Here is a 12,147-nt window from a genome sequence, read left to right as displayed (position 1 = left end):
TCCAACCTCATCTCCACATTTAGATCTTTCCACACCCATCACCCTCACCTGACACGAGACTCTTTATTTCAGCTAGAATAAGTACATCCTTCATCAGAGATGCCGTCCTGACCCTATCACTGTAGCTCATATATGCCAACTCCTTTCCCTGATGTGCTTTCCTCCATACCTCCTCTGCTGTCTAACTGATGAAGTTGCGCTCATCCTTAAAGATCCAGTTCAAGTGTCTCCTCCTATATCATCTTTATTTTTATCACTCTCCCACCTTATATTTGCTAACTGAATTTAGTTCACCATATTGTATGTAATGCATTGACTTCTAAATGTATTTTATACTACACTTTGGATCCCTTGATCCAGAAGAGACTGGATCATTTTTATATTCCCAGAACTTGGCACAGTACCTGAGACTTAGCAGGCACTCAAATATTAGTTAAGGAAATGAATGAACCATATAAAGCAAGGACACTTTTCCAAAAATGCCGAATTACTCTTATTTCTTTAATTGCCAGTCAGTCTGTACCTCCCATGTCCCCAGAAGTGCTTTTACATCTGTATTTAGGCATTGTGCACTCTTTTCATTGATGAACTTTACTGGGAGTAGCCTAACAAAACTCAGAGTTGGTTAGATGGTATTTGAGATGATGTTCGCTTTATTGCTCACTGTCCTCTATGAGAAACTACAGAAGAAACTTCTATACAGTCTGTGTACCTGCAATAACTGTCCTTCTCCTGAACAATATGTGTTCTTTTAAAGTTATGAACTCTTCTATTTCTGTAACTTTATGGCTTGAGAACCAAACTGGAGTCCTGGGGGCATGCATCTTGCATGCATATCTCAACACGGCATGTATTATTTTTCTACCCTTGTTTGTCATCTTTGATTTCCCCCCTTTATTATCTTGTTCAGCTATCTGCCTTTTTTTGTAAGCTGCCTTAAATCTATCTTAGAGCAAGACAGATTGTACAATTCATCCTTAGGTATGTAAAGGAAAGTGAAAAGAAATATGAAGAAAAGTGAAGGAAGAAGATGACATATGTACAAGCAATAAGGAAGAAAAAGAACAGAGGAGATGATTAGAATTTTCTAACAACAATGGTTTTAGTAATATTGGCTTGCTGATGTTATCAGAATCCATTCAACTAGCATTTTTGGAACTGCCATGTGTGAGACATTGTGCTCAGCATTGGGAATGCAGAGATATTCAAGATAGAGTCTCTCTACTCACAGGAATTTGCAGTTTGATCAGCTCCAATTGCTACTGTGGCCTTTAAGATTATGACTGAGATAAAGAGAAGAAACTTTTCCCCAAAAGGGACCCTTTCCTCACCCATGGGAAATTAACTATTGTAGTTAGAGTATCAATTAAGCTTCTATGTACTTGAGGTACTAAGCAAAGTACTTCAACATGTGGGTGGGTTAAATGACTAGAAGTTTATTTCTTAGTCATAAACCAGTTTGAGGATAGATGGTCTAGGGCTGGCAGGGTCGTTCTACTGTGCACAGCAAGTAGCTTCCAAATCTAGGAGCCAAGCTGGCTGCTCCAGCACTCACCACCTCCTACAGCAGGGAGGGGAAAGGCCCAAGGAAGCATGCCCATTCCTTTAGGACATCACCCAGCCCTGAAAGTGACCCTAGTCACTTCTGCTCACCTCATATGGGCAGAACTTAATTCCTTTGTCACAGGAAGCTATAGGGGGGCGCTGAGAAATAAAGAAATAAAGAAAAGAAGAATAGACATTGGAAAATCTCTAGCAATTTCTGTTGATGTTAGCAGCAAGGTTTCTTCGTTCTCCTCCACTTCTTCCTCCTCCTCCTTCTCCTTCCTTTTTTGAGCCTAGTGATTTTCCTTCCAACCTCTAAATGTTACTTAAAAGCCATACATTCTCAGGTTTTAGGTCAATTTATACCTGCAATTTCTCACATCTGCTCCATCTATGAACTTCATCTCTTCAAGTTCTCAAAGGGCTAGGATTTTTTTTTAAAAAAGCTGCTACACAGCAAGAATTTTTTAAAAATTAAAATTTGGCCAGGCATGGTGGCTCACGTGTAATCCCAGCACTTTGGGAGTCTGAGGCGGGTGGATTGCTTGAGCCCAGGAGTTCAAGACCAGCCTGGGCAATGTGGTAAGATCTTATCTCTACCCCCCCAAAAAAAAAAAAAAATTTACTGGTCTTGGTGCTGCATGCCTGTAGTCCCAGCTTCTTGGGAGGCTGAGGCAGGAGGATCATTTAAGCCCAGGAGGTCGAGATTGCAGTGAGCCAAGATGCACCACTGCACTCTAACCTGGCCAACAGAGCGAGACACTGTCTCAAAATATAAATAAATATAAAAATAAAAATGTACCAACAATTCACATGATATTGTTTTGCATTCTGATTTTTCACTTAAAACTTGTATTTATATCGTAAGCAAATTTTTGAAAAATGTGTGGGTATCTCCCCAGAAAAGGTGGGGACATGAGCATGGTAAGACAATGAGCCATAATTTTTAATGTTTAAGGCCCCATTATTTATAGCTCCTATTGCAATAAATCTTATCTGAAAGAGTTCTCTATCTCCTAGTTGCAGGTTATAAAGATATATTTTCATTTTGTTCCTATTTCATTTATTTTAGAATATGAAAGATGATAAATTGTTTTGAGACACAAATCAAGTTGAGGTGGAAAATCAGAGAGGGAAGAGAAAAGTAATTCCTAATATTGCTGGTTCTGTGTATAATTTAGCTGTCTTTAAATATTAAGAAATCTTTTATGCTGATCATAAGTATGTTCTTGAACACAGAACTGTTTTCACTCTAAATGTATAACTTTTTGGAAGCTTAATTATCATACTTGAAGGTCAAATGGTGCTTTATTGCAATAAAATACAAAAAGTAATAAAGAAATTATTCCTGGGGAGATGAAAGTCTAGGTTCATAGCTCATTAAATGCTAACTTCAGAGCCCATGTCTAATTTGTCATATTTAGCTTTGGAAGTTTAATACATTTGAATTTCAAATTAGGTGAAGAGATACCTGAGGCAAAACTACCTAGGGCCTTTGAATTCCAAAATGATTCAGGAGATATAGTCCCTGTAACATAATACCTGTATTTGTAAGAATTGCTTGCCATCTACATATAATGCTTGTCTGACTCAAAGGCTTTTTTTTTTAAAAGTAATCAATAATATTAGCTCAAAGCTCATTTACCACCTCCTCAATTCATTTTCAGGCATCTTTTCCTTTTTCTGCTCCACATATTTAAGTCTCCATTCTTTGCGCTGAGTAATTTGTTCAACAAGTTGGCTGAAATTTATTAGTACTGCTATATTTTGGAGTCAGATGATTACTTTAAAATTTCCATCCAAGATAAGTCAGTTGAAAGAAAAAAACACATATGTCAAGAAAATAACCTTTGGGGGAATTAAACACGACCTCATTCTTTCTAATATGCCTACTTCAGGCTGCTGTGATCTATGAGATTCTGGCAGGCTCAACTTTTGAAAGAGCGTATGCACAGAAATGCTTCTTAAGAAATGAAGCTTTTTTTTTTTTTTTTTAACTTTTAGCATGTGATTTGTCTCCTGGACAAATTGAATTGATGATGGGAGGAATTTAGGCTTCAATTTAATGTTGAGGTACCATCTAAGGATCCATGTTTATAATATTTATTTTGAAAGGCCCAGTAGTTTAAGCTATTAAAATGTTATTAAGAAAAGTATGACTGTGAGAACCAATAACCAAATGTAGTCACAGAAGCTAATGTGGAGATATTTGCTGCCTGTTTTAGTTTGCAGAAATGTTCTAACTTTCATTTCTGTCTGCAAAGCTCAGCTGGTGCTAATGCAAGAGAAACTGTCATAAGGATAAACCACTCATTATAATCTGTGAGATGCTGTAAATAATTGGAGATAATTTTGGAGACAAAAATATATTTAGTAAATTAAAGGTAATGTTCACAAAGTAAGTCTGTCTAATGACAAGCAATACATTAGTTGCACTTTAAAGTTTAAAAAGTGAGTAAAAAGTGGTTCTTCTCATATCGTGATGAAGGCCAGATTAATTCACACTGAGTGAAAATAGTGAGTTTTTAAAAATAATTTTTCACCTTTCCCAAAGACATTCCTTGGGAAAAAACCTGCATCTCTTCTGACTAGAACTATCACCAACACACAAACATGTTAACATATACGAGCTAAGAGCTTTCCATAATTTATTCAAAAAAGTATCAGTATGTACTTTTTCTGCTTTCATTTTAAGCAAATAAATAGTAATCTTGTTTAAAGAGACCAAGAAGCATGTTATTCCTTTGAAACTTTTGATACTGAATTTACTTGCTTTCATGTTAGGCTCAATCAAGCCTTGTGATATGAATTGCTTATCTTAAGAACTTATGAACTGGGTCTTTTCATGACCGTTCCACGTAATAATCATTCACCCTCACTATTTTTTGAATAATTATCTTTATCAAATCTGCATTAGTACAGAGTTCTTGTGTTCATTCAAGGCAGTTCCAGTCTCTTTCTTTTGCTAGCTTATGGTGATTAGTAAATCATTTCAAGAATACTACAGTTGAATTTTTAAAACATCATTCTCAGTAAACTATCGCAAGGACAAAAAACCAAACACCGCATATTCTCACTCATAGGTGGGAATTGAACAATGAGAACACATGGTCACAGGAAGGGGAACATCACACTTCGGGGACTGTTGTGGGGTGGGGGGAGGGGGGAGGGATAGCATTGGGAGATATACCTAATGCTAGATGACGAGTTGGTGGGTGCAGCGCACCAGCATGGCACATGTATACATATGTAACTTACCTGCACATTGCGCACATGTACCATAGAGCCTAAAGTATAAGAAGAAGAAGAAGAAGAAGAAGAAGAAGAAGAAGAAGAAAAAAAAAAGAAAATACATACTATCAATAGTCTACTGCTAAGGATACAAATTGGTACTAAATTTCTGGAAGGCAACTTGGTAGTATGCATCAAGATTTTAAAACTGTATGTAATAATTGCCTTAACAGTTTTAATTCTAGAAATATAGCCTAAGAAAATAATTGAATCAAAAAAAAAAAGAAGTTCTATAAGCAATCTGTTTTTTTCAAACTTGAAAGTACCTTCTAAAAACAATGATTGTTTATTTTTATTCTTAACATGTTTGCGCTTATTAATTTTAAAAATCTATTTCTGTCCTCTTTGCGTAGTCTGTGAAATCTTAGTAAAATACATATGTAATCTTCAGGTCACTTAATAATACTCAAACATCTAGGAAAATGCCCGGCTAAGGAAAGACTTAGAATGTTGCTGAAGCATTTCATTGCTGATCTAAATCTTTGTATTTTGCCAAAACGTCATCTGAATAGGCCCCACTGGAGAGAGAATTTGGAGGACAAATAACTTTTAAGTGACACTATCACAAACATCAAAAAGAATCTGGAAAAGAAGTCATAAGTACACATTTATGAGTGGTTTCGACACTCATAACATTTATTTACTTATCTAGTATGAAAAGATTGTATTATGCTGAAAACTTTAAAATTTCATTTTTTTCTCATTTAACTGCTCTGCTCTCAAGAGGGATTTGACTTATGAAATTAAGTAGATTCTCATTTATCAATACTTTCCTAGTAAAAATTGCTACCAATTTGTATTGATAGTTTTAAAGAAGTTTGGCTTTTTCAACTAAAAACAAGTCAAAGTAGGCTAGGCTTTCATTCTGATTCCCTAGCTGGAAAAAAGCTTTTAAAAACCCTGGTGATTTTAGAGAGATTGTATCTTAATTCCTCCATTCTGATGGCTTGCTTTTACTTGTTTTTTAGGCAAAGTAGAACCTTTATTTTAACTTACCTGTGTAACATTTTATATTTTATCTGTGGTCTTAATTAAGTTAATTCAGTCTGAGGACATTTGGCATACTCTTTAAGTTATCATGATATACCTAAGGTCAATTTCCAATTCAGTCCAGTTATTTGAACTTGATCAAGCTTTACAAAGGATATAGTTTCTGTAATGTTTGTGAATTTCAATGGCGTTGTATTTCTGGATAAAGATTACAGAGATGTATGCTTATTCTGAATGAGATTTAAAGTTCATTGAAACACAAATACATTCACATGCAATTTCTAACAGGGAACTCTTAACAGAATTGGATATTCCTAGATTCATCCTAGCTGAACATTCATTCCTAGTTGAACATCCTACCTTATAGAAAAAATATTCACTTCTGAAAAAATGTAGAAATTCAGTTTGATTTATACAAACACTTGATTCCTTATTAAATCATTTATCTTTCCATAAGTTACTTCCAGCCTCTATGTACAGTTTCATGGGTCTCACCATTGAAACTAAATTAGGACCATATTATGAAGCTTCCCCACAGTGATCTCTCTGGGTACAGAACAACTCCAGCCTATCTTCTCTCTCTTCAATTCAGTATCCTCTGACAAGTAGCAGGGTTCCCATCCCTAGTGCATTTCCCTGTGTGCACACCTTTGGTCATCTGACCTGATCTTATCACTACCACAGAAATACCTGGAAGAAACTGCGATATCTTTTACACTTCTGTTAAAGGTGTATTCCATCCCATTCTTTCTCCAAAACCAAAACCCACTTCTTTAAGAACATTTCTGTTTTTTCTCATTCTCAGAAACAAAAACTCCCTAGTTGAAGCCATTTGACAATTTTATGTCATTGCTAGGTTTTAATCATGCAATTTTAAATTCAAAGGAGTTGAGAAACTGGGCAAGATGCAAGGTGGGGTGGGGCATTCTAGGATCCTGGGAGAGACAGAAAATTAGTAACAGACCAATAAAATGTTGAGATAAAAACATACGAGCAATCTAGAAAAATTCAGTGATTCAATCTAGAGCTAGTTCAATGGCAGAGGAACAGGAAAGGTAGACTTGGAGATATGCCATTGGGTAAGCACTTGGACAGTTGACAAATGAGGACCTGTCTAGCAAGCATGCATTTTACACTTAATAAAAGAACGAGTAAAGGCCTTTATGCCCAGTTCATATAATATAAGAACTTAATAATTCACTCATAGTCACTAGTATGAGGCAAGGCAGGTAGTATCCAAATGGGAGTATACTAAATAATGTTGAACTATATCATTCTTCCTCAGGCTACTTTAATTTTTCCGTGGTGCATTTACCTCAGTAAATGTTGAAAAGATGGTGAACTTCCTACAGGCTTAGAAAATTTGTTTAGACTACATAAAACTAGATTGATATGGTCACTTATTGAGAAATGATTAAAATAAGCTTCTAGGCCCAGTACTTTACTAGGCTTTGGCCCATTTTTATGCCACATACGCGTGAATCTTTTTCAAGAAAATTTGTACTTTTCCTTTCATTAAGTTTTGCATACTAAATGTTTATCTTTTTGAGGAAATAATGTTTAGTTATCTCAGATAGTGGACATTTTTATTAAAATATATTAAAACAAACCTTCCTAACTAGTGATTTAAAATACGATGTAAATTTGTTGAGTTAAATTAAATGCAGGTAAATACTGACTTGGTGTGGAAGCTCCCCAGACCACTTATAATGAAGGACTTTTGGACAATGTTATGTGTCTATTCTGGCATTTTTTAAAGGTTTGGATCTTCAATTATTTTCTGAAATATCATAAAATATATTACAACTAAGAAGTAGCTTTCAAATCAATTTATTATTTATTGAGACACTATTACCAGCTTTGGCTTATGTCTTGGGTGGACATATTTTCTGCTTTCGAGGAGGCTATTTCTTCTTCAGAGCAAAGATGAGTACTTAACACAGAGAACAGTTCAGCATGCTGTAAAAATAAGCAGTGGATTGTATAGTTTAAACCAGTGAATTTTAAATCAGGCTTTCTATTGGAATCAGTCAAGGAGGTTTTAAAAAATACAACTTCCGGGCCTCCACCCTCAGAGATCCTGACTCAGTGGGTCTTTCTAAAATGGCCCTCTCCTGATGATTGTGATGTAGGTGTTTCAGTGAAAGCTTCCATGTGTCCAGATAATTTAGCAAAGGTAGATATCCATTTCCATAAACAATTTAAAGTAAAGCATTTTATAACTTATTCCCTTTATTGAGTTGAGGCCTTAGTCACCAAAGTCATTTAATGTAAAGTAGGCAACAATATTTCTGTGGATATTTTGTTATACATATCTAACTATTGTATTGCATAGTAAATATTTCTAATTAATAATTGTTATAACTTTTCCTACATTTAATTTAACCAGTTTATTTCACAACCTGTGAAATAATTTCAAAAGTTCCATATTGTGTAGACAGGTTTTTTCTTTTCTTTTTAACACTTTATAACATGAATACAGAGAATCCCTTTTGCAATATAGCTAACATTAGGCATGGTAAACTATCACAATATCTTCTTTTTTTTTTTTTTTTTTTTTCTTGAGATGGAGTCTTGCTCCATCCCCCAGGCTGGAGTGCAGTTGTGCGATCAGCTCACTGCAAGCTCCGCTTCCCAAGTTCACACCATTCTCCTGCCTCAGCCTCCCGAGTAGCTGGTGACTACAGGCACCCGCCACCATACCTGGTTAATTTTTTATTTAATTTAATTTTATTTTATTTTATTTTATTTTATTTTTTTTTTTTGAGACAGAGTCTCACCATGTCTACCAGGCTGGAGTGCAGTGGCGTGATCTTAGCTCACTGCAAGCTCCGCCTCCTGGGTTCATGCCATTCTCCTTCCTCAGCCTCCCGAGCAGCTGGGACTACAGGCGCCCGCCACCACGCCCGGCTAATTTTTTGTATTTTTAGTAGAGACGGGATTTCACCGTGTTAGCCAGGATGGTCTCGATCTCCTGACCTCGTGATCCGCCCACCTCGGCCTCCCAAAGTGCCGGGATTACAGGCATGAGCCACCGGGCCCGGCCACTATCATAATATCTTAAGAAACAAAACAAACAAAAAAATCCCTTTGGTCCTCATGTCCATATAAGATCTAATTTTTCACCTTTGCAGCTAACTTTCTGGAAAGAGCAGTCTGTAGAGTAGTTGAGTCTAGACTCTGAGGCCAAAATCCCTGAGTTCATCTATAGACACTTCTTAGCACAGTGCCTTAATAGCAGGGTGTTCTTCATAGATATCAGCTTTATTAGGATCATCTTGGCCTCTCCTTCAACTCTCTTAGCTCTTAAAACTCTTTCTTTTTCTTATTTCCTTAATGGAATATACTTTAACTCAGTCACCTTTGCTAGCTTGTCTTCTTCCACCTGTCCGTTAAATATACATTTGACTGTGCATTTCACTTCTTTCTTTTTATTATTTATTTAGAGACAGGGTCTGACTCTCTTGCGCAGGCTGGAGTGTGATGTTGCATTCCTAGCTCACTGCATCCTCAAACTCCTGGCCTCAGGTGATCCTCCTGCCTCAGCCTCATGAGTAGCTAGGACTACAGGTGTGCACCACGATGCCCAGCTAATTTTTAATGTTGTTTTTAGAGACGAGGTCTCCTACTGTATTGCCCAGGCTGGTCTCAAACTCTTGGCCTCAAGTAATCCTCTTGCCTCAGTCTCCCAAAGTGCTGGGATTACAGGCATGAGCTACTTCTCTCAGCCTCACTTTATACCTTACGTTCTCTCTGAGTGACTCGGTCTTCCTTTTGTAACTCCACCACCTCCTGCTTGATAATGATTTCCTAATTGATATACAGTGCAAATGTCCCTCCTAGCTGTAGTTCAGCACTGTCTAATAGAAGTATAATGTAAGCCCCATGTGCAATTTTAAATATTCTAGTAGTCACATCTAAAAAATGCAAAGAAATAGATGAAATTAATTTAATAATGTATTTTATTAATACAGAATATGTAAAATATTAAACATTTTGATATAATGCAGTCAATTTAAAACTATTAATGAGGTATTTTACATTTTTTGTACTAAATCTCCAAAATCTAGTATGTGCTTTACACTTATAGCACATCTTAAGAAATATTTGGCCTGTATTGAGTTCATAAAATTGTCAATTGAAAAGTAGATCCACATGCCCAAGTGTTTCTTACCTGCTTAAAGATCTTCCAGTAACTGAATTGAGTATCAAAAAATCATTTTCCTTTAATGTCCAGATCCACCTTGACAAAATGTTTTCATTTTCATTAGAAGAGCTGATTTACCTTTAATGCAAAAACATATCAGTTTCAAAACTATGTCCAAGTATTATTCTTGTGTTAGCATAGTATTATTAACATGGAATTCACAGAAATATTGCATACATTGAAAAGCAAGTCTAAAATAATTAACATCAGCAAGACATTCTTCAAATTTTTCTTGTAGGTTTTTGCAGACAATTTAGAAGATACTGGAAATTACAGTTAAAATCTTCTGGAGACACAATTCACGTTAGGAAATTCATGTGTAAAACTATTATTAATTTGTATTTTCAAAGTTTTAATTTCAACATAAACTTTCCTACTTTTCTAGCTAGTTTGCAAATAAACCCTTGTTTTCCTTGAAGCTTCAGATTTGGCTTGTTCATATGCACTGTGATACTGGTGAGAGAATGTATATCATTGTGCCAGGTTTTTGTTATTCATTATTGGATAATTGGCAAGTATTCCTTTTGTTTCAAGAAAATCTTTAATTAGAGTTAACAATTCAATGAATCTTTGCAAAACTCTTCTCTGATTTAACCAGTAAGTGTTGGCACAAAATACAAGATCATTAAATTTATTGTCTTCTATTTTTTCAAGACTTCCAGAAACTCCTAAAAAGACTAAAAAGTCTGTAGCCATTTGATTTGCTAAATGTGACTTAAATTTTGTAACTGTGCTGTGACTCTTTATTACTGGATTTTGCTTTCATTCCTGATCAGTTGTCTTTCTTCTTTCCTCTCTTGATTCAGCTCCAACAGATGCCACTGTGCACCCACATCTAGGTAAGTGTTTAAGACTCTGATGTCATTAACCTTAGTACTTGATCTACTTGTTTGGCTTTTCTGGCTATGTAAGCAGATGTCACAGAGGCAAGGAAGCTGTCCTCTCTGATCATTGATCAGTCACTGAAATTGGACTTGGGTACGGATTATACTTGAACACAGAACCTCCTTGAGGAAACATTCATGCTGCCCAGCTGGGGGCTCATGCAGGAACTTTCGCACCTGTTAGTACCCTCAGCCCTGAGATCCTATTGAGTGTAAGCTTTTGAATTCTAATGCTGAATTTTCCCCAGAGTCCCTCATAATGCTAGATGGCCATCATAAATATTAGAACATAGAGCTAGTGGGCAAGAAGCCATCAATGTGGAAGAATTGAAGTCATGTAAGATTTGAGATTTATGCTCAAATTAGTACTGAATTGTTAAGAAAAAGAAATTATTTTGTCATTTCTTTAAAAATTGGACTGAAGCCGGGCACGGTGGCTCATGCCTGTAACCCCAACACTTTGGGAGGCAGAGGTGGGAGGATCACTTGAGACCAGGTGTTTAAGACCAGCCTGGGCAGCAGAGCAAGACCCCCATCTCTACCAAAAAAAAATTAGTCAGTGTGGTGGCGTGCACCTGGGTCCTAGTTACTTTGGGGGCTGAGATGGGAGGATCATTTAAACCAGCATTTCAAGGCTGCAGCGAGCTATGATTGTGACACTGTCCTCCAACCTGGGCAGCAGAGCAAGATCCTGTTTCTTTAAAAAAAAATTGAAATGAGACTGTTTAAATAAATACCTGCTTCTTAAAATGGCACCATGGATTTTTCATAATGTCATGCTCTTAGTGGCCCACGGTTCTTGAGGCAGGGTGTATAGTGGTTAGGATCACAGATTCTGGGAAACTGCTTGGGTTTATCTCACTTTTACCACTTGCTAGCCACACAATATTGAGCAAGTTACTTAACCTCTCGGTGCCTCAGTTTTCTCATCTGCAAAGTAGAATTAATAATAGTACCTACCTCATAGGGTTGGTATAAGGATTAAATGATTTTGTTTTCATAAAGCATATGGTAAATAATATAGTAGTGTCTGGAAGTAAATCAATACACAAACAGGTATCCAATGAGGCTTACCCATTGCCTTTGTAAATAGAAAAGTCTCTAGAAAACAAGTGATCTTTAAGCATTAATTTTCTCATTTGTGTCAGTGAAGACTTATTTTAAAAGCAATTTCCTACACTATAGTATTTAATAAGAATGAAAAGAAATCATCCTAGCTGGTTGCAGCCT

General features: G+C 36.2%; 1 protein-coding gene across 2 annotated transcripts in view; it reads left to right on the top strand.

Annotated features, from left to right (window-relative positions):
• The window catches only part of RELN (reelin), a 529,179-nt gene that overhangs the window by 232,564 nt on the left and 284,468 nt on the right, over positions 1-12,147 (top strand). For both annotated transcript variants that reach the window (XM_054494994.1, XM_063667694.1), the window contains exon 5: positions 10,840-10,872. In XM_054494994.1, the coding sequence (XP_054350969.1) occupies positions 10,840-10,872 (33 nt within the window). The remainder of the gene's footprint in view (positions 1-10,839; positions 10,873-12,147) is intronic.

This window comes from Pongo pygmaeus, chromosome 6 (genome assembly GCF_028885625.2).
Source record: "Pongo pygmaeus isolate AG05252 chromosome 6, NHGRI_mPonPyg2-v2.0_pri, whole genome shotgun sequence".
Taxonomy (NCBI): domain Eukaryota; kingdom Metazoa; phylum Chordata; class Mammalia; order Primates; family Hominidae; genus Pongo; species Pongo pygmaeus.
This window is presented reverse-complemented; position numbering and strand designations above follow the sequence as displayed.